This window comes from Cricetulus griseus, chromosome 2, assembly GCF_003668045.3.
Source record: "Cricetulus griseus strain 17A/GY chromosome 2, alternate assembly CriGri-PICRH-1.0, whole genome shotgun sequence".
NCBI lineage: Eukaryota > Metazoa > Chordata > Mammalia > Rodentia > Cricetidae > Cricetulus > Cricetulus griseus.
In genome coordinates, this window is record NC_048595.1 from 13,220,163 (window position 1) to 13,243,818 (window position 23,656).

A 23,656-nucleotide genomic window follows, 5' to 3' on the forward strand; every position below is an offset into this window, starting at 1 on the left:
CCCACTTGCGTCTCATAGAGAAACCCACAGCTCCCTACCACCCTCCTAAGCTTCGTTTTGTCTGGCTGGTACCCTAGAAACCCGGGGCTTCGGGCATGGTAAGTGTACACTGGGGTTCACCCACAGCCCTGGAGCCTTTCCATCCATGCCACATGGCTGCTGCCACCTGGGCTTGGAGTTTGAGTGGAAAGCTCACTGACAACGAGATCCTTAGATGTGGGAGCAGAATGGATGTCCAGAAGAGTGAGCGTGGGAGGGATGCTTCCAGAAGGCTCCTGAGAGGCATATGTAGAAAGGCAGAACTCAGGCTGATGAGCTGGCTCAGCCGGCAAAGGCTCTTGCCCGAGCCCAATCCCTGGCAGAAGAGAAATGACTCCACAAAGTCGTCTCCGACCTCCACACATGCCAGGAATCCCATGCCCATACATGTCCACTTGCTCACACACAAAATACTATGCTTTAAAAAAATAATTAAATCTGATAGGCTCGGGAAGCTGGGTCGGCAGGTAAAGGCGCTTGCTGCTGGGCCTGACAAACTGAGTCCCACTCCTAGAACCCCTGGTGGTGGGAGAAAACTGACTCCCTCAGGTTGTCTTCTGACCTCTACACACATTACACGTGTTGTGGAACATACATGCTCATCCACCCCCATGCACATACAATAAAAGTTAATAAACGTAATGAAAATTTTAAATAAAAAATAAAGGTGGAAAACCACCAAGGTGAGGGGAGAGGGAGTTTGTCTGATCCGTTTGGAGGAAACTTAAGACAGTGATTTTTAAAGTGAGCCATACAGCAGCCATGCTGTCCTTCCATGATTGCCTGGGAGAAATGAAAGCAGGTATCCCAGGATGCCTTGCAGCTGTATTCCTGTTGCTTAGAGCAACAGAAAAATGCCCATCAATGGGCAAATAGATAAAGATGTCTGCACGGTGGGATGGCACTCATAGCCAGATCCACGCAATGAGATGTGACTCAGCCATGAGCAGGAAGGAGGTGATGGTGGGGACAGAGACCACCCGGGAGTGAATGGCAAGATATTGATGAAGAATAGAGGTTGTGTGTTAAAGACTCTGCCCCCAGCTTGGTGCTACACCAGTTAAAATGAATTTTTTTAATATATGTAGACAGAGACAGAACAAAGAGCGAGATTGGGAGAGAGTGTGAGAGTATGTGCCAGGGCACAGCTTCCAGGAGTCAGTGCTCTCCTTCCACCACACCAAAGCTCTGCCGCTCCTGTTGCCCCTGCCACTGTGCAGCACACTCCAGGCTAGCTGACCCACCAGCTTCTGGGTGATGCTCCTGCCTCCACCTCCCTCTCACCATAGGCATGCTGGGATTGATTATAGAGGCGCTCTGCTGTATTCAGCTCGTCATGTGGGTTTGAGAACCAAACTCAGCAAGCACTTTTACCCACTAAGCCATCTCCCCAGCCCAGTGGCCAAAGCTACGAGAGGTGGGGCCTGGTGGGTGGTCTTTGAGTTATTTGTGGTATATCTCACAAGGGAAAGTGGGACCTGATTCCTCTTCATCTGTCTCCTCTGGGCTACTTTCTTCTCCTTGCCATCAGCATATTCTGTCACAGGCCGCCTCCAAAGTCTCAGGGCCAAACCCTATGAACTGAAATCTCTGAAACATCAATCCAAAATAAACCATGCCTTCGTTTATGGTGACTCTCTCGGGTATTATGTTACAGCAGTGGAAAGCTAACACAGAAAGCTAACAAAAGGTTGCAGGCACTGTAAGACACAATTTAGAGCAGAACCTGGGCAATGGGTTTTATGGGGATATGTGGACGGCAGTTTCTGGTTCTGCAGCTCTTCAGTCCCAAATAAAAACACAGAGGCTTCTGTTAATTATAAACTGTTTGGCCAATGGCTCAGGCTTCTTATAGCTCTCTCTTAATTATTAACCCATTTCTATTAATCTATGTATTTCCACATGGTCTTGGCTTACCAGTGATGCCCAAGCCACTATCTTCCTCAGCAGCTGCATGGTGTCTCTCTTGCAACTCACTCTCTGCATTCCTCCTCCCAGCTTTCCCCTGGTCTGGTAGCCCTGCCTGTACTTCCTGCCTGGCTACATCCTGCCTGTCCATTGGCTAAAGCAGCTTTATTCATCAACTAATAAGAGAAACATATATTCACAGCATACAAAGGACATCCCCCATCATGGATAGATGGATCTGTGGTCTTCTAAGGATGGGGGAGGGGAATGCAAAGAGGCATGAAGAAGCTTCAGGAGCATTGCACTGGGTCATTATGCTGATGGTAGCCATAGTCTCTCAATAGGCTGGGACCTGTGACATATTTGAATACACCAACATTCAGCTCATCAGTTGTGTTTCAGTAATGCTTAGGATGAAACTGAAAACCAGCAAGCACCGGGGAGGGGCCTCAGCTGGTGAAGCACTTGCTGTGCAATCCTGAGGACCTGAATTTGGTCCCCAACACCTATATAAAAAACCAGGCACAACGGTGCATGCTTGCTGTCCCAGAAATGAGAGGCCAGAAACAAGCAGATCCTGGAGCTCACTGGCTGGCCAGCCTTGCCTGATTGGAGAGGTCCCAGTGAGAGACTCAGACTCAAAACACAGGGAGGCTGGCTCCTGAGGAACAGTAACTAAGGTTTACCTCTGACCTCTATATACACATGCATCCATGGACAGGTGCGGCCACATACATGTGAACACACACACATATACATACACACATACACACAAATAAACAATAAAAATGCAGCTACCTAAAATAAGGGGTCTTGGTTCAGTGGTTAAAAGCACATATGCTCCTCTTTCAGAGGACCCAAGTTCAATTCCCACCACCCATATCAGGTGACTCACAGCCACCTGTAGCTCCAGTACGGACATCTGATGCCTCTGGCTTCCTTGGGCACCTGAACCCCTGTTCACAGACACATGTGCATAAGTAAAGATTAAAAATAACAATGGAGCAAATTTTAAAGCATAGAAAACCTGGCAGAATGGTGAGGCTTCTGGGAGATGTGCAGAACAATGGTAAAACTAACCTAACTAGAGCATTACAAAAGCTCCAGAGGCGACAAGGTGGGACTGGCTTTTTTTTTCTTTATGATAACCTTGCTCTTGAGGCAGGTTCATTAATGTCCAGCTCAGTTCTGAGAAGGAGGGAGGTGTATATGCAGACAAGACAGAAAAACAAGTTCCCGGTGTCTCCATTGGAGCATGCATCTCTGTCTGGCTCCTGGCTATAGACTAAGCACTGAAAACAGCGTGAGGTGGTGGCTTAATAATTTGTCTTAAATTTTTAATCAATTAATGGCAGAGGAGAAAGTAGGAGGGCAAGCGCTGAGAGCTTGCCAGGCTCAGTTCTGTGTGCATTAGCGTGTTCCTTCACTGAGTCTCTGTGAAGGTCCATCGCCTGGCTCTCCTAGTTCCTCAACAAGGCAGAAGGAGGCCACACAGTGGGACCCTGAATCCTTTGCCTGTCGGGGCTCCTAAGTTCCACTACCTGGAGTCTTTGAGAGTCTGAGGCTCTTGCCAGTGGCAAATCAAAGCCAGGATGGGAAAGGCAAGTAGAGGGGCTAAAAGCCTGTCGTGCCTTGACAAGGTACACGGGAGATACCCCAGACTCCCTGAAAGCTCAGAGAAGAGAATTTAGGGAAGCAAAAAGCCATCCTTCTTCCAGTAGGGATGAAGCATATGGCTCTTGTTACCTGGGGAGGTGGCAGGCTCAGAATAGAAACACACAGGGGTAGCAGGGGCCAAATCACTTAGGAGGAGCTCAGCTCAGGCAGCAAAGAAGAGCAAGGGCAGAGTGAGGAGGGCCAGGGAGTACATGTGTTGTCCCATGTGTCACCTACAGCTTGGGTTCACACAGGGGCACCTATCTGCTCACTTTGTGACCAGGGTCATGCTGCATTTTGTCTGTGTGCCTCAGTTTCCTCGTCTGTGCAGTGGGAGTTCATAGCCCTACAGTAGAGATCAGTGAGTTGGGGAGATGCTCACTGGGAAGCCTCCACTGTGACCCTGCCAAGATCAGTGCTTCCGGGGCTAAAACTGCACACAATATTGTCACACCCAATCATCAGATAGGAAGAACCAGGCCGTGGGAGGCCAAACAGCCTCAGCAAACATCACAAGCTGGTCAGGTTCACCACATACCCTGGCTTTTAACAGCTGTTTCCACTGACCTGTTCCTCCCAGATACTCAGGAGCACTTAGCTAGAAGCCACAGAGCTTTCCAAGACCCCCTAGGCTGGGAGGGGAGGTGGGTGGATGGGGCCCCGAGCAGACACAGAGGAGAAGAAGCTGGGTCTGTCCACACAGAGGACAGAGCAGTCAGGGCAGCCTGCCTGGCAGAGGTGGCTCAAGAACTCTATGTTCCTCTAGGATCTGCATCACTGTACACTTATGATGTGCCAGCCCGAGGCGGTGCCCTTGGGTGAGCCTTGGTAGTCTTCCCAAAAGTCTAATGAGTGGTGTGACAGATGGGGAAACTGAGTCTGAGAGAAGTCACATGATTTCCTCAGATGTCCAGGCCTCAGATGTCAGGGCTGAGACTTAGCTGGGAGTCACATGCTGATCCAACAGCCTGTGTGCACGTCACTGCACTGCTGGGATCAGGGGGAGGGCTAGAGACTTTCCGAAGGAACAGGAAAGAGGGAGACTCTCCAAGTAGAGATAGAATAACTGGTAGGTATCTCCATACCACCACAAGGCTCAACCTTGCAGGGCACACAGTAGGTCTAAATGCTAGGGCACATAGTTAATCTAGATACCAGAGCATGCCGTAGGCATAGATCAGGGCAGACAGTGGATCTAGAGTCCAGAACACATAGCAGGCCTGGATGCTGAGGTGCACAGCTTGTCGAAATATCAGAGCACACAGTAAGGCTGAGATTCCAGGACATATAGTAGGTCTAGATGCAGGTCACACAGTAGGTCTAAGTCTGTGCGCAAATGTGGCCCTCTGGCCCCGCACACTGCAGAAGCTGCAGTGTCCAACCCTCATCCTCCCCTAGATGAGACTCAGGCAAGCAGGCAAAGGAAACACTCCTCCTGTTCCCAGCTTTTCAAAAACACAATTACTCGCCCTTCAGAGACTCCGTCAGTGTTGGTAAACTCCAGCCGCTAAACTGCATTGCCCCTATCTGCGCACAAACGCTGCCGTTATTAATAGTTTATCGACCTGATCTCAGGCCATCACTGATGAGAGCGGTCTCCTCCCCACCCCCTGGGCCCCCTGCTGCCTTCGAAGACCTTCTATCCAGCCTTCGGATCAATGCCTCTCAGTGCTGGGGGCGGGGTAGGCTCTGGGCCACTTAACCCACTTTCCGAGGACAACAGTGGAAGCAAGATCTCAGGGTTTGATGAAGGAGAAGAGGCGGTTAGGTGTGGATCAAAGCTGTGACCTGGCAGCTTTGGATCGGAGATGAGAGCCAGCGCGAGCCTGGGGATGAGTCTGCGTCTGGATTCGGATGGTAGCTGAGATAGGAGAACGGCAGCGCGGGGTGTCCAGGGACTCTCTTATCTTGGCTACTTTTCCATGATTTAAGATTATCCCAAGTAAAAACGTTATCTTATAAAGCAGGAACAAGGTGTATGCAGGAAGAAAGGGCGAGAACAGAGGGGCTGTGACTGAAGGGAGGGAGGGAGGGAGGGGGGATGAGGAAGCTGAGCAGGCTCTGTGGGCAGCTCCCGGCCCTTTCTCCCCAAAGCTTTCAGAGTGGTTTAGAGGGGAGGATGTGGTCTGGATGCTCCATGGAAGGGGGATTAAGAGGTACAGAAACCCCACTTGAATCCTGAGCTTGGCTTCGGGACAGAATGGGCAGGGATAGCTTGGAGAAGGGGAAACGGGTCAGGAGTCATGAAGAGGTGGACACCCAGGTCCTGGCCACTCACTGCCTGGGAGTGCGGAACAAGAGCTGTCAGCCTTGTGCCCAGTGAATGATGTGGGTTAATGGTCAAGCCAGGCCAGGCATAAAACCTGGAGCCCAGCAAGGAGCACCGAGTGGAGCTGGGGAAATAGACCCAGATGGGAAGCTGTCTTCTCTTTAAAAGCATCACGCCACCACGTGTCCACTGAGCTGTCTTCCACACCACCTGCGAGGTGTCACCCACACATCACCCAAACATATTGCTTATGTTACTGTTACTTGAGCATGTCATCAGCGGAGTGATCCCCAAACACGTCCCCAGTGCTGGGATCATATAAACACATCTGCATAGACAGCCCATGGGGTGGTCACCTGCCTGCCTCTGCCCATGCATCAGCGAGGCACCCACTATCTGGTGACATCACCCAGGAGCCTCCGGCTGCATCCATCCCCTGAGCCTGTTTCTTTACACGCCCCCCTGCACCTGTCTCCCTCGAAAGTCACTTAAGCAGGTCGACTGCATAATAGACACCTGTGAGGATAGCCGAAACATGTCAGTTAAGGTGGTTGTCACTCAGCTAGCATGCACTTGCTGTTCTCAATCTAGCTGAGTTACAAAGAAAATCATTCCCAGGGGAGACAGGTTCCCTGCTGTTCTCACTGTCAAGGCACTTTCCTCCGAAAGGAGGAGTGGAAGGGGCGGGGGCGGCATCTCCCCCCATACGAAAAGGGGCGCTCCCCACCCTTCAGTCCTTCCTGACAGTGAGGAGACCAGATGGCAACCTCTGTGTAGTCTATGGAAATGAGGGTGTTGTTTATGCTAATGAGTGCTGGGTGCTGTGCAAGGGAGGGGCTGCTAGGGGAGCTGGCTCAGCTCAAAGTAACAGCTTAGGAAGAGGCTGAGAGCCCAGGTGGGGGGAGTGGCATGTGAGGGGGCTGGGTCACAGAAGTGACTCATACGCAAAAGAAGCTGAGCCAGGCTGGAACCTGAGGTTAAACTGCTCCTCGCAAGATGAAAGAGAAGCTTGGAGCAGTCAGCGGGGGAGGAGGGATTGCACACAAGGGGCCTCCCCGCTCAGGAGCCACCCAGGAAGATCCTTGAGTTGATAATGGCCTCTCTATGCCCTGTGGGCCTCAGCAGAATGGCTGGGCCAGTTAGGTGGAGGACCATGAACAAATGTGAGTGCCTCTCCTGGTTTTCTGCCTGCTCTGGGAATGCAAACATTAACACTGACACAGGAAACAGGCCAGTATAAGCAGGGACTTGATGAGAGATTTGCATTTGCCCAATGTAAGACCAGGCTGAGGCTCCTGCTGGTCAAAGTGCCTGGGTACTCCTTGGCAGGAATCCTCTCCTCTGGGGGCATCACAGAGTGAGAGCCACTCATAGCCTCTGGGCAGGTGTGTGCAGTGCTCTCAAGTGTTTAGTAAAGTCTATCTTCAGTCCTGGGATGTGTCATCTCTATTTTTTTTTTTAATAAGAAAGTGGGTGCTGAAAAGTATGGCTTCCCCAAAGTCCCATGGGTTCCACACACAGAAGCATAATTTGAATTCTGTTCTCAGAGCTCTTTGCAATCAAGATGGCAAAAAGGGACTGACCCAATTGTGACTGTACCTTCCAGGAGAAAGAATAGCATGACCTGACCCTGTAGACCCTGTAGAAAGATCTAGAACAGGAGTCATCAGACTATGGTCTGTTTAGCCACAGCTTGTGAACTAAGAGCATTCTAACAATTTTAAATGACTGAAGGTGAAAAAGAAAAGTATAAGGATATTATGTGACATGAACATTCTGAGCAGCAGAAAGCCTGACAATCATGCATAAAGTTTTATAGGAATCCCAGCTTGTTGTTTGATTGACAGACTCTCTTCAGCTGTCTGTGTGCTTATGAGGAAACAGTGAGAAATTACAAGAGATCAGCTTTAAGACTTTGTTTAGATTCGTTTTAAGTTGTATGTGTATGAGTGTTTTGCCTGCATATATGTATATACCCCATGTGTGTGCAGCACCTGTAGTGGCCAGAAGAGGGTGTTGGATGTCCTGGTACTGAAGTTACAGACAGTTGTGAGCTGTCCTATGGGTGCTGGGAATCAAACTTGGGTCCTCTACAAGAGCAACAAGTGTTCCTAACCACTGATCCATCTCTTCCAAAACCTGTGTGTGTGTGTGTGTGTGTGTGTGTGTGTGTGTGTGTGTGTGTGTGTGTGTGTTTTAATTTGCCTATATGTATCTTATATATGTCTTAAGGGTGGGTGTGCACATGAGTGCAGGGACTCACAGGGGCCAGAGGTGTCAGATCTCCCTGGAGCTGGAGTTACAGGCTCTTATGAACCACCTAATGTGGATGCTATGAACCAAACTTGGGTCCTCTCCTAAGGTTCAGAGCCATCTCTCCAGCCCCAAGAGCAACTTCAAGGGGGAACAAAGCCTGAAATATTTGCTCTTGAGCTTTTCTAACGGAGAGGCAAGAGGGAACTTTGAAGGAACTCCCACACCCCAGATCTGGGGACCTTGGGGGAAGAACCAGTGCTCCTCAGCCCACCCTCTGCTGAACACACATGAGTGTGGAACACTGGTCAGTTTCCCTCTGTCACTGTCCACCAGGATGGAGACTCCTTGGGGACAGGAATGTAATATGCTTCTTTTGGTGTCCATGGGACAGGCTACAAAATGACCCTTTGGCAGTACGAAGACAGGACTCCAAGGTCTCACAGTGACATCTTAGGTGTACAAAGTGGGGCAGTCATAACCATCTCGTGCCTCAGTTTCCCTGTTTATGGAATATAGTGATCAACCCCTGCATTGTGGCTGTGGTAGGTTGCATGGGAATGGCCACCATAGGTTCATCTATTTAAGTGCTTAGTTCCTAGTTGCTGGAACTGTTTGGTAAGGATTAGGAGGTGTGGCTTTGTTGGAGGAGGTGTGTCACTAGGGTTGGGCTTTGAGGTTTCAAAAGTCCCTGCCAAGTCCAATCTCTCTCACCTACTGCTCCAGTGCCATGATGGTCATGGACTAACCCTCTGGAACTGTAAGCAAGTCTCTAATTAAATGATTTCTTTTGAAAGTTACCATGGTTATAGTGTCTCTTTGCAGCAATAGAACAGTAACTGAGACGATGGTGGTTGTGATGAATGAGTGGGGTCAGGCCTCATGCTGGTAGCAGCTAAGCCTGGTTCCTCAAAGCATGCATCACCTACAGGGTGTCCTAAGAGTTGCACATGACCAGCCCAGCAGGTGCTCCTGGGCACAGATTTAGCTCAGACTGAACATAGCATTCACTGTCCCCCTCTGCCACACCGGACACAGAGCCTGTACACAGTGGGTGCTACACAAATGCCATCTTCCTACCAGTCCAGATCACAGGTGTGCAATGTCTTTGCAAAGTTGGTGAGTGGAGCCTGGACAAGTGTGTACTGCCGTTGGCCTCCTGGAACACTACCTACCCACCCTTGCAATCCTTACCTTTTCTTCTGTTTCCTGCAGGTTACCTGAGGTCCGGATCTCAGACAATGGTCCCTATGAGTGCCATGTGGGTATCTACGACAGAGCCACCAGGGAGAAAGTGGTCCTCGCCTCAGGCAACATCTTCCTCAATGTCATGGGTGAGTCAGTGTCCTGGGAATGAGGGACATGGGTGTGTGCAGCACACACAAGCAGGCTCACAGAAACTGTCCTGGGACACATGGTCAAATCCCTATGGTTTATGTATAAGACCCTCTCCCATCCACTGCCCTTGGCTGAGAGGAGGAAAAGGCCAGACTGTAGCAAGGCTGTGAATGTGGAACCTGGCCCCAACAACTTCGTGCTAGGGACCCATTCACTTCCCAGTCCCAAGCTGTAAGGACCCAGAGTCTGTGCCTTGTCCCTGGTCTCCACATGCTAGTCTGTGACGGGCTGCTTGTTGATTGGACTAAAGGAGTCACCGAGGGAAGATGACTGATATTCAGAGACAGCAGGCTACCACAGCCCCGGAGCCACATTTATAGAAGGTTGGCAAGGGAGGTTATACTCTTGAGCCACCCAGCTATAGGCCCTGGGGCATGGTATGGCTAGCGGAGGAAGGCTCAGAGCCTGCAGCCATTGCAGCTGCTTTTCCCAGCAAAGGCCAAGGCCCTGAAGCATGTGCTGTGAGAATCTGCTACAGGGGATGACTGCCCAGGAGCCTCCAGGGAGGGAACCCAGCACCTCTGAAGTGATACACTTCAGAGACACCCCTGTGCTCCTCCCAAGTCTTTTCTGGGGGGTATCAAAAGGCCGGGGAGTCAGAAAACATTCTGAGCTGAGTGTTAGGGCTCCTGGGTTCTCACTCTGACCCTGTGTCTTCATTTGTGCATCTCTGACAAGGGATGGCAATACTGGTATCTGTGTCCAGGTGATGTGTCATTGGCTGAATCAACCCTCACCCAGCCTTAGTTTCCCCACTGGAAATGCAAAGGCCTTGCTCTGAGTGGTCTTGGGAAGTCCCACTGGCACGATGCTCTTGCCAGAGGAACTGCCATTCTGTGGCCACTCCTCTGCAGGAATGCTGAGACTTGGCTTTGACCCAGCCTCTGTGTCTCTGTTTTTCTTATCAAATAATATTTGTCAGGGCAACAAAGCCTGCTGTACTCTGCCAATCAATGAAAGCACAAAGGCCCTGTGGAAAGTCCTCGATCTAGGGAAATTGAAAACCTCCAAAGGCCAGACCTCCGGAGCAATATTGATCCCACCACAGTAGCCTGGGGAGGAGGTGGCATTGCTGGGCAGACTGGCCAGCTCCTCTGACAGAGCATGTTCAGTGCTCAGCCCTGTACTGGCCACCCCAAGGAAGAAACAAGCTCAGCCTGCACCATCAAGGGGCTCCCGGTCCAACAAGAGAGACAGATCCCCTTATTTACTCATCAAATGCTAATGGAGCATCCAGGGCACCTGCTCTGGGCCCAGAAACAGGGACAAACTTTGAGTAGAACGAAGTTCCCATCCTTGGTGGGTTTGCAGTGCAGGGAGTGAGCCAGCTATACAACACCTGCACAGATAAAGCGATAAGATGGCAGGAGATTTCGACAGATACTGGAAGGAAAGGAGAGGAGGGTGATGGATGAAGAGGATTGTAAGGAGAGCCTATTAACTAGGAGGAAGGGACTCAGAGGTCGCCAAGTCCCTCAGTGGTCACTGGGTGCCTAGCTAGGTGCCAGCACATATCCATGTATCGTGTCACTCCATCCTCACAACTAACCAGGGTTAAGTTACGAACCCCATTTTTTTGTTTTGTTTTGTTTTTTTGTTTTTGAGGCAGGATCTCATGTAGCCCGGGCTGGCCTCAAACTCTATCTAGTCAAGTGTGACTTTGAACTTCCAAGCTCCCTCTTTTGCCTCCCCAGTGCTGGGATTACAGGTGTAAGATACCATGTTCAGTTTATGAGGTGCCAGGGATTGAACCCAGGGCTTCATGATTGCGAAGTGAGCACCCAACCCACTGAGCTATACACCCGGCCTCCTGAGGAACATTTTGTAGATGTCTCTCTTTTAGACCACAATGTTCATGAGTCATCCAAGGAGTGAAGGTTCTAGAAGCCTGGAGTGCTTGTAGTAGGGGTGCTCTGTCTGTCTGGCTTCCCGGGGTCTCCTCTCTAGAGTCCACCTGTATTTACACCTCACCCTGGAGGAACCAGGATCCATTGCAGCAGTGCGAAGGCCAGCAGCCACCCATGCTGGCCATATCACCTGCAGAAGTCTACCCTTCAGTGACATTGCATGCCACCCACCCACAAGGTCACTGTGACAGCATCCCTTCCTTCTTGTGGGGTCTGCACCCAGTGACTCAGCAACTGTCAATCAAAATTGGGAAGGGTGTGATGATACATGAGCACATGGGTGTTGGGTGTCCTTGCCCATGTATGTCCTTGCCCATGTATGTCCTTGCCCATGAATGTACTTGCCCATGTATGTACACAGAGCCCAAGGAAGGTGGCAGGTGTCTTCTATCACTCTTGGCCCAGTGGCAGGGTCACTCCATGAACTGGAAGCTTGAGTTTGCAGCTAGGTTGGTAGCCAGCAAGCTCCGGAAGTCTTCCTTTCTCTGCCCTCTGTGCTGGGCACACTCAGAGCATATCCAGTTTTTACAGGGGTGCTAGGATCTGAACTCCAGTACTCACATTTGCATGGCAGGTTCTTTTAACTACTGAGCCATCTGTCCAGCTCAAAGAGATTTTAGTTTTATTTTTCCATGTTCGTGTGTGTGTGTGTGTGTGTGTGTGTGTGTGTGTGTGTGTGTGTGTGTGTACATGTTTGCATGTGTGATGAGTGCATGTTTGTGGAAGCACCTGCATGTGACATTGAGTGTCATCCTCAATCGCTCTTCCACTCTGTTCATGGAGGCAGGGTCTCTTAATCAAACCCTGAGTTTGCTGATATTACTAGTCTGTCTACCCAGCTTGTTCCAGAGAATTCCAGGTGGGTCACCACCCCTACCCAGCATTTACATGGATTTGGGAGATTTGAACTCCAGTTCTCAGGCTTGCACCACAAGCTCTTTAAGCACTGAGCCATCTCCCCAGCCCTGAGAGGTTTTGTTTGTTTGTTTTTAATTATGCTTCCCCCCCAGCCGGGCGGTGGTGGTGCATACCTTTAATCCCAGCACTTGGGAGGCAGAGGCAGGCGGATCTCTGTGAGTTCGAGACCAGCCTGGTCTACAAGAGCTAGTTCCAAGACAGCTTCCAAAGCCACAGAGAAACCCTGTCTCGAAAAACAAAAAACAAAAAACAAAAAACAAAACAAAACAAAATTATGCTTACCCCAAATCCACAACTTTCTTCAAATATGTCTGTGTCAAGGCCAGTTTCCAAAATCACAGGCCCTCACAATCTAGGCTTATCTGTGACCCCGCCCAGATCCTTTCTCAGTGTCTCAGAGACCCTCCAATTGAGTTGAGGACATTCAATGCCCGGGTCCCCTTTGTGCCACAAGGGTGTGACAGCTAACAGTGAGGCAGGATGGAACCCCAGATTTTGGAGTACCAAGAGCCTCCTGGAATACTGAGGAGAGGGACTGAGGCTGTGGACAGAGTTCAGGCCACCTCCATCAAAGTCATTGCACAGTCAGTCCACCACAGCTGCTCACAGAGGCCTCTGGGTGGAGATGAAACTGAAAGACTGGCTGTAATTTCATGCCTATCATATCCTGCTATGTGCTGGGAAAAGACATTTGGGAGGCCCGGGAGCGAATACTCAGGGCGTGTGCTGCACACAGCCATTAAAATGTTTTTATCCAAGCTGCCGACAAATCGTGAGCCAATTTGAGAGCTGCGTGCTGTGCTCTGGGAATATGTTACCCCCAGTCATGGGAGGATGGTAAAGCTGCTTCCTGGGGGTACAGGTCATAGGGGTGTGTTAAGGAGCTTGCGTTACAAGCAATTAAACATAATGAGGCCTGGGCTCTTTGCCCCCACCGAGGCTGAAGCCTTCCTCCCGAGTGGCCAGGGGCAGCACCTCAGCTGTAGGTCATGGCATCTTGCCGGTGCTGGTCCCAGCTCAATGCACACACCAAGGCTGATCACGTGACCCTACAAGGGCTCTTACAGACATAGCTGTCCTTGTTTTACAGAGCAGGGAACAGAGGCTATGATAGTTAAGAGACCTGCCATGTGAGTGACACAGCCTAGGGCTAAGAGGTCCTATCTGGTCTGCATTGTCCACAGCTAGCAGCCCTAATTCTATCCAGACTCCCAAGGGAACACCCCTACCTTTGTCATAGGTTGTCTGTAACCAAATACCCACCATCCTAGGGTATAGGACACAGGCCTCACTCACAGAGCCCAGGCAGGAGCATCTGGCACTGGAATCTGTTAAAGTCATATGGGGTTGTGGTACCCAGGTGAGGACATAGGGGTGTAGGTAGAGTTTTCTTTCCTAGCCACCAGTCCCAAGTAACCACACAGAGGCTTATATTAATTACAAATGCTTGGTTGATAGCTCAGGCTTATTACTAACTAGCTCTTACAACTTAACCCGTTTCTATTAACCTGCGCATTGCCAAGTGGCTCATGGCTTTACCTGTCCTACCTTGTTCCCTCTGTGTCTCCTGGTAACTTCACTGACTCTGCCCCTCTTCCTCACCGCATTCTCAGTTTGGCTGTCCCACTTACACTTCCTGAATGGGTACCAGCCAGTCAGTTCTTTATTAACCAATGAGAGTAATACATATTCAAAGTGTACAGAAGGATTATTCCACCGCATAGGGGTCTGGAAGAAGGAGAGGAAACATCCACCCTGCCTCCATTCCCATTGCCTCATCCCCATCTGCTGCCTAGAACAACCCTTTTCACTCAACCCCTCCTAACAGAGCACTGGACTTGGAGTCCTGCAGTCCAGGTGATGAACTCCAATTAAGTTAGTGTCTACTTTTGACACTGGTGGTCCATGTCATCCAAAAAAATTTAAAGGTTAATAATACATAATGTCTTATTTTAAAGACAGGGTCTCATGTAGCCTAAGCTGGCCTCAAATTCATTGTGTAGCCAGCAATGACCTTGAACTTCTCTTTTAAAAATGCATTCATTTTTATTTTATGTGTATAAGTGTTTTGGGTTTTTTTTTTTTTGTGTGTGTGTGTGTGTGTGTGTGTGTGTGTGTGTGTGCCATGTGCATGCAGTGTCTTCAGAAGCCAGAAGAGGGTATAGGATCCCCTAGAACTGGAGTTACAAATGGTTGTCACTGTGGATGCTAGGAATTGAACCTGGGTCCTCTGCAAGAGAAGCCAGTGTTCTTAACCACTGAGCCATCTCTGCAGTCTCTTGAACTTCTATTCTTCCTGCCTCCATCTCCCAAGTGCTGGGATTACAGGTATGCACTATGAGGCACTGGAGATGGAACCCAGGGTTTCAGGCATTCTGTGCAGGCATTCCATCAGCTGAGTAAGCCCAGAATGTCTTTCTTGTCCAAATAGATCAGAAAGTGGCTCTCATGTCTACCTCAGGTCACTCTCTCATCCAATCTTCATCTGGCAAGTGTTAATTGAGCAGCTAGCAAGCATGCCCAACCCTCAGTCCACAGGCAGGGTGTGTGGCTCCTGATCGTTATGGATGTGGCCCAACAAAACTTGGAACTTACGTGAAACCTCATGAGATGTATTTTGTAGTTTGTAGATGACAACATAATATGGCAAGGTCAAAAGATTGGACTTCTCTGTGACATACTCTGGGTACCAGCCTGTGCCCTGGACTAAGACACACAAAAGCACCATGCACCTCAGGTGCAGACTGTGAAGTGAGCTCTGAACCTGTGGTACACTGTCACACAGTGTGCCCAAAAGTGCCAAAGTGGTCAGGGACCAGCAGAGAGAGGTGGGTTCGTTTTGAGCAGGGCCCCTTGGAGAAGGCAGCATTTAGAGAAGGTACAACGGGCACTCAGGAGCTCCTTACTCAGCAGCCCCCAGCCCCAACCCTGATCCAGGCCAGGAGTCCTGTGGAGAGCAAGGCAGAGTCCTCACCCCGGTGACCTGCCTTCCAACAGGGATGACACAGCTTGAGGTCCCCACAGGAACCTTCAAAAGTGTGTTCATTTCCCAGGCCTGCCTGGAGCTTGTGAGCATGAACTGGTAGACTGTGGCCATAGTGACTGGCTGCTGATGACTGTCGCAGCCTTCACCTCTCTGCTCCGTGACTCCTTCAAGTCCTCCTTCATGTGACTCGGTCTCTGTATCACATGGTATTTCTTTCCACAGGGTTGTGCCACCTTTTCTTTCTTACTGATTTGATTTTATTTTGTTATATTTTATTTTGAGACTGGATCTTGTGTAGCTCGGGCTGGGTTGGAACTAAGGATGGCCTTGAACTTGTGATATTCCTGTGTTGACCCCCCAGATTGTGAGGGTTCACAGGCATGTGCCACTCCACGTTGGGGATCTAACCCAGGACTTTGTGACTCAGCTTACAGAGTCACATACCCAGCCCCTACACTTTCTCCTGAAGACACCAGTCATTAAGACCTGCCCTGGTCCAGGATACTCTCATCTCAACCTAATTACACCAATATGGACACACTCTCAGGGACCAGGGTTTGGGACTTCAACATATGTTTGTGAAAACAATTTCAAGCCACAACAGTAATGGAGGCTGCCATTGGGAAGCCACAGCTCTGTGTTCCTAGAGACATGGTCACCCGTCATTGTGCGAGCCTTAACACACCAAACTCAGCTATTCACATGATCTCTTGAGGACACTCGAACACTCACAGAGGCAGTCCTGTCACTTTCCCTCTGACAGAGGGAAACAGAAAGGTGATATCACTTGCCTGGGCTCCCTACCAGAAAATTGGGGGGGGCGGGGGGTAGGGGGAGAGGCAAAGACTTATCCTATGTCATAACTAACCACCTGTCTTAGTCAGTGTTCTATTGCTGTGAAGGGACACCATGACTACAGCGACTCTTCTAAAAGGAAGCATTTAACTGGGGCTGACTACAGTTCAGAGGTTTAGTCCATTGTCATCACGGCAGGGGAGCATGACCCCATGCAGGTGGACACGGCGCTGGAGAAGTAGTTGAGAGTTCTATATCTGGATTCACAGGCAGCCACTGCAGGGAGAGAGAGCCACTGCACCTGGCTTGGACTTTTGAAACCTCAAAGGCCACCCCCAGGCACACACTTCTTCCAACAAGGCCATACCTCCTAATCCTTTCAAGTAGTGCCACTCCCTGGTGACCAAGCTTTCAAATCTATGAGCCCGGTGGAGAGTATTCCTATGCAAGCCAACACACCATCCTCTCTGAAGGCAGCTAGCCGAGGAGTGGGAACTCAGACAAACGGGCCCTGGCAGGTTGTCTTGGGGAGCTTGCTCAGTGGGTAGAGTGTTCGCCCGACAAAGACGAAGCATGGGGATCCATCCCCAGTGCCACATGGTCCCTCTTATAATCCCAGCACTCGGGAACCTGATGAATCCAAGGTCATCCTCAACTACACAATGGACTGGAGGCCAGTCTGGGCTACATAAGACCGGCACAATCGAACATGAGCAATCCTCCTCTCTGCGATCCCCCTCTCTTTAGAGGATGGCAGATGGAGTGACCCTTTGGACCCCCATGCTTTTCACACCTGGAGCACCCAAGAGGGTGCTCGAATGTGGCACCTGGCGTGTCTGTCTTCCAGTGTGCTCTGTGCAGCTTTCACTGTGGCTGGTACTCACTCCCACCCCCTTACTGTTCCATGCGATGGTTCTATTGGGTGATGACACACACCACCATTCATTTAAGGGGTCATTTACATCCTGCAGCCACCACCACAGTCAGTTCTAGAATGCTTCCGTCACTCCCCAAAGAAACCTTGTGGCCATGGTCATACATTCAACTTCCCCCAGCTTTCCTTACTCTGGGTATTTCAAGCAACTGGCATCATATAAAATATATGGATCTTTTGTGGTTGACTTCTTTTGTTGGTGGTCTCACAGTTCATACGTTGTATACCATGAGTCAACACTTATTATATCTTAGTATTAAGCCATATCCCACTACATGGATTTCCCTTGTCCATGGATCTTTTATCTGTGAAAGGTGTTGTGTTGCTCCCACCTTGTAGGGCTCTTGAATCATGCTGCTGTGAACCCTTGTGAATGAGTTCTTGGGTGGCCACAGTTTCTCCTTCTCCTCTGGAAGTGAATTGCTGAGTCAGATGGTGAATGGGTTCAGCCTTTCAAGTGTTCACGGTTGCTGTACGGTTTAGGGGGACTTGGGTGGAGTTTTTTGTGTTATTATTTCCTTTGGTTTAGTGTTTTTGAGACAAGGCTTCACTCTGTAACCCAGGCTACCATTAACTCACAGTGATCCTCCTGCCTCAACCTCCCAAGCACTGGGATTTTGTGAGACTCCAACACACCCATTTTATGCTTCCTAGCAGTGTCTGAAGGACTCAGGTCCTTCAAGTTCTTGCCAACACTTGCTACTAAAAGCCAGGTCTTTTTAGTCCAGCCAGCCATCTGGGTGTGGGGAGGTGGAGTCTCTTTTTGGCTTTGAACTGCGCCCCCCTGTAGGAGGCTCTTGACCACGTCAGTATCTCCCCGGGATGGGCCAATCCACACCCTTTGCTCCTGTGTTGTTTAGCTGTAAGAGTCCTTGATCTCCTTGGAGGCAAGTCCCTGATCAGCTGTCTATCTGCATATCCCTCTCCCATTCTGTAGGTTTCACTTTCAGGAGGGTGACCTCTGGAGAACAAAAGGCTTTGATTCCAGCATTCTATTTGATCTGCTTTCCTTTTACTGCCATGTTGTTAGTGCCCCAGTTAGGGAGCCATTCACTAATGCCAGGCACAATTTACCGCATAGTTTTCTTCTAAGAGTTTTTATGACTTTAGCTCTTGCATTGGGCAGACAGCGCATACTGAGTTACCTTATTGATTGGGGAGCGGGAGTGGGGGGTGGGGGGCAGACTTCCCAGCAAATTCCTGGAGCTCACTATCCATCCCTTTGAATTCAGCTAGCAAGTACACTCTAGGGCAGGAAGGCCTCTTCATTTTGATTCTTACCCAGATGGTGACAGCGTTTCATCCCCCTGGTGAGGACTGTACCTCACCATCTGACACAAGAAGGGGAAGGTTGTGATGGAGATAAGCCTCAGAAATGTCCAGGGCTTGGGCAAAACGCGGGAGGTTTATGGAATATTGTCTCTTGGTGGGCAAGCCACCTTTTACAGAAAAAATAAATTGGTTCTCAGATGCCTGGCATTTGTTGAAAATTTGCATATTTAATTAATTTTTTGCATGCTCCCTGAATGAGTTTATGTACACCGCCTGCATGTGGGTATCCACAGAGTCCAGAGTGTACCTGTTCCCCCAAGAGCTGCAGTTATAGGCAGTTGTGAGCCACCTGATTCGAGCATTAGGAACTTGGTTAAATGTAGGTAAGTCCTTTACAAGAGCAATAAGCTCTTAACTGTTGAGTCACCTCTCCAGCCCCACACCTGGCTTTTTATGTGGATGCTGGGATCCAAATTCAGATCTTCATGCTTACCTAAAAAACATTCTTACCCTCAGAGCCACCCCACCCCTCCATCCCCCCCATCCCCCATCTCCTAGGACTCTTCATTCTGTGTTGGTCCTTATGCACACGTGTGACTGGCTCAGCAGCCGTGTGTGTGACTTTGGGCACTGCGTTCATGGGATGGTCCCCCGTGACCAGTTCCTCCAGCTTCCCCCTAGAAAGAAGATTGCCCTGAGTAGATGGAGGCTTCCAGAAGAAAGGAACCAGGAGTTCCTAAGGATTGGTGGAAGCCAACCTGCCTCTCTGAGGTCTGGCCAGAACACAGGCTTTTTGTTGAATCCAGCCCAGAGCACCTCTCTTGAGAAAGGCAAATTCCCAAGGCAAATTATTTAGCGGTGTGACGAGCACAGTGCCATCTGTAGAATTCCCTCTTGACTTGGTTATCATTGTGTTGCTGAGACAAAATACCATGAACAAGGAAACTTACAAAGACGTTAGTTGGACTTTCAGCTCCGGAGAGTGAGTCCATGACTGTCATGGTGGAGACTATGGCAGGGGGCAGGCAGGCATGGCATTGAGGCAGTTGCTGGAAGCTCATGTCTTGAGATACAAATACAGCCTTGAGGCAGAGAGAAAGAGACACTGGGAATGTTGTCTTTGAAACCTCAAAGTCACCCCCAGTGACACACCTCCTGTAATGAGGCCACACCTCCTAACCTTTCCCAAACAGTTCCACCAACTGGGAACCTAGCATTCAAATATATGAGCCTGTTGTGTGGGAGAGGGAGTTAGGAGTCTGGGGGCACAGTCCACCAGTGGGTGGAACGTGGCACTGCTCTGTGGTCCTGGCAGGGGATACTGAGAGGTAGGACTCACAGCTGCAGGACCATCCACCCCAGGATGCCTGCTGGGAGGAAAATAATTGGTTCTAGCCCCTGTCTGGAAGCCTGAGGGGATAAGCCACCTGCTGGGCACCCATTAATTGCAGTAAATCAGCCCTAAGCAACCTCTAAAATACAGACACAAGGAGCCAAGGCTGGGCGTTCCACAGAGGAGGAAGATGTGACCATTTGGGATCCAGGCCAGAACCATAAAGAACTGGGGAGAACTCAGAACCAAGAGTCACTGGGAAGCCAGGCTGTGAACCCCAACTCCTACCTCCTGCCTCGGAAACCCCCAGAATCTTGGGCCAGTCAGAAGCCCTGGGGAAGCCAAATCTGTGACCTCTCCACTGTCCCACTGCCCCCTTCCTGCTATTCTGGGTTAGGGGCAAACCAATGTTTCATGTCCCCCAAGCTACAAAAGGAGGTGTCTGGGTAATTAAAGCCCACAACTCGATTAGGCCCACCATGAGTAGTGGCTGACACACTTACAACCAGAGGCATGGAGGGCTTGCTTTGTGTTTGGGTATACATTTTCTACCTACCCCTGACGCTATTTACTGAGTGTTTATCAGCCACCAGGCATGGCTCAGCACCAGCTGGATCTTAGGTAACAGCTCTAAGAGTGAGGTCTGTTGTTTGTTTTCCTGTTTCACAAATGGAAAAACCAAGCTGAGGGAGATGTACCCAAGGACGCAAGTCTAGGTAGGGTAGAATAGCTTTTCTCAAACTGTGGGTCGAGACCCCTTGTCAGGTGGAACAACTCTTTCACAGGGGTCACGTATCGCATATCAGATTTTTTTTTTTTTTTTTTTGGTTTGTCGAGACAGGGTTTCTCTGTGGCTTTGGAGGCTGTCCTGGAACTAGCTCTTGTAGACCAGGCTGGTCTCGAACTCACAGATTCCGAACTCACAGAATCTCACTCAGGAGATTCTGCCTCCTGAGTGCTGGGATTAAAGGTGTGCGCCACCACCGCCCGGCCCAGCTTTACAATACAATTCATAGCAGCAGCAGAATTGCAATTACAAAGTAGCAATGAAATAATTTTTATGGTTGGGGTCACCACAACATGAGGAACTGTCTTAGAGGGTTGCAGCATTAGGAAGGTTGAGAACCGCTGAACCCACTAGTGTGGAAGCCCTGGCAGGGGTTGGCTCCTGTGGAGGCATGTGGATGGGGGCTGAGTTTGAAGGGTGCAAACTGAGTTCTTGTCTTATGCAGAACTGCATAGACAGCAAAGGGGGTAGTTCATTAAGGGGGTGACACAGAGGGGTTTGGGGCTGTGTCATACTGCGCCTGTGTCCCGGCTCCAAGAGAGCAAGACAGGGGCGAGATGAGGTCCCTGGTAACTTTGATGGGCATCAACACAGTACTCACTTCTCCCAAGTTCATACAGAGGCAGGCTTTCTGAGCGCGCTCCCTTGGCTGGCACAGCCCCAGTGGAGGGAGGGTTGAATCTTTTCTCTGCCACTTTCCTATGTTGATCTCTGACATTTCCTCCTCTGCTATTGTCTATTCTTCTGCCTCACCGCTTGAGCCCCAATTCAGCCCACTGTAGAGCATATGGAGCACGGGGAGCATGGCCTGGAATTTTACCTCATTTCCAGGGCCTCAGTCTTCCTTTCTGCTAACTGGAGGTTGCAGCAGCATCTCCCCTCTTGGGGCATGGCATGTGACTGTCAAATAAATAGAGCCCTGTGGCCCAGGCTCACAGCGAAGGCGTTTCTCCTTCCCTGCTCTTTGGCCAACACTCTCCCCTGTTAGCATCAATCTCAGCAGGGGCTGGGCCCAGGGAACAGCTGCAAGCAAGGATAACAGCCAGAGGCAGATCTCTCAGCAGGATGGTGGCAATTCTGCCCCCTCCCAGGGTGTTACACTATGATGCTGCCAAGAGATGGGAGCACAGGGAGCCAGCACCCTGGCCAGACCCACTCCTTCCAGTCTCCCTGTTACTCCCTCTCCGGTGGGTCTTCCTCCCTGGAAATGGGTCTCCTCTCCCATGGGCCTGCTGCAAGGCACAGACAATGGTGCCCATGAATCAACAGGAAGCACTGGACCTGCTTGGACAGGAAGTGCTGGGCTCACACACCACACACTGCCTATGTAGTAAGACAGAGCAGGCAGAGAAAGGCTGAGACCACACAAACCAACCCCAGGATGATCAGTAAGCATAGCATCTGACCATGAGGGGCCATTCTTCACAGCAGCCCTCAGGCATGGGGACTAAGTGGAGAGAGGGGACAGGCTTGCAATGTCTAGCAAGGCCCAGCACAGGATTGAGTTGTTTATCTGCGAAGGTACCAGGACAACTATGAGACCCCAGTCAGTGCCCTCAGCTTCAGGGATATGGAATGGAGACCGAAGGCCTTAGGCACCACCCCAGGCCTACTTGTTGTTGACCAGATAGATCTTCCAAGACGGGCAGTGCAGGGCCTGAGATAGTGGCTCGGCTGGGCCACCGTGAGGGTTCAGAGCAAGGGATGCAGTCCAGAGTACTCAGGCATGATAGGCCAAGGCCCTCCAAGCTGGGTACAAGTGTGTCTAGAGCATGCCACTGTTGTCTTGAATGCCTGGAACCTGCTGGGGGGTGTCTGGAGAAGGACTGATGTCCCCTCCACCCTCATGCCCACCCACCAGCTTCTCAGTTGCCAAAGCCACCAACTGAGTGCCAGTGTGGAATAGGCAGACAGATGGATCTGAGCTCAGAGGAGCACTTAAGAGTGAACCGAGTCATCTAGCAAGGACAGTCACTTCCCAGCTTCCCCCAAGGTCTGAGCCTGCTGTCTGCCTCCCACACAGAATCCTTGAATCCCTACCCACCCTCTCTGAACACAGCTCTGCCAAGTTGGGGTGCCCTTGGCAGCAGCCCACTGTGCGCCTCACACAGACCCAACACATTCATTCTGCCAGCCATCCAGCTCATCCCCCGAGCCATTTCAGGGGAAGTGGGACAAAAGATATTCAGCCAGGGGCAGCAAGACAGCCAGATGGCCCCTGGATGAAAACCACAGAAGCTTCTGGAACGAGGTATTGGGCTTGTATGATAACTCTGCCACTGACTCACTGTGTGACCTTGGTGTCAGCCCACCAGACACCAAGCCTTTTCTCAACATGGACAGCATGAGATGCCCAAGCATACTGTCAGCTGGTACTCCAGCAGCCTGGGAATCAACAGGTGGGAGTCCAGAGGAAACTGAGTCAGTTCAGCGTACCGAGCTGGCACGCAGTCACCCTCTTGCCATTCTTTCTCCACACGGGACTTACGGCTTAAGCTGCAGATAGAGATGTGGCTATTGAAGCCCACACTGGGTGTGGTTTACATTAACTGCCTCCACGATCGTGAGTGGGAGAGAAGACAGCTTGGTCTGTGAGTGTAGCCCCACCCCCACCCCCGAAACCACAGAGCTCATGGCCACCCTCTCCTTCCCGGGCAACTCAGCACCCAAGGGAAAGACAATAAGCCTTGTGTCCACTCATCTCACAAACTCTCATTTTGATTCAAACCACCTTTATAAGCACCCCCTGTCTTATTTAGGGTTTCTATTGATGTAAAGAGACACCATGACCATGGCAACTCTTATAAAGGAAAACATTTAACTGGCATGACTTACAGTTCAGAGGTTCAGTCCATTATCGTCATGGTAGGACATGGTGGCACGCAGGCAGACATGGTGTTAGAGAAAGAGCTGAGAGTCTTACATCTTGATATGCAGGCAACAGGAAGTGAACTGAGACACTGGGCATATCTTGAGCACAGGAGACCTCAAAGTCCGCCCCCACAGTGACACACTTCCTCCAACAAGGCCACACCTACTCCAACAGAGCCACACCTCCTAATAGTGCTACTCCCTATAAGCTTATTGGGACCAATTGCATTCAAACTACCACAACCACTATGTGCCTGCTACATTGAAAGGATGAGTCCTAGTTTCCCTACGGAGAGCTGATTGCTTAATAGAGAGCAGCCAAGTAAGTGG

General features: G+C 50.3%; 1 protein-coding gene across 1 annotated transcript in view; it reads left to right on the forward strand.

The window, feature by feature from the left end:
* Igsf21 (immunoglobin superfamily member 21) overlaps nucleotides 1-23,656 on the forward strand; it is a 171,988-nt gene that overhangs the window by 126,664 nt on the left and 21,668 nt on the right. The window contains exon 6 of the mRNA XM_035438635.1: nucleotides 9,341-9,459. Coding sequence (XP_035294526.1) covers nucleotides 9,341-9,459 — 119 coding nt within the window. The remainder of the gene's footprint in view (nucleotides 1-9,340; nucleotides 9,460-23,656) is intronic.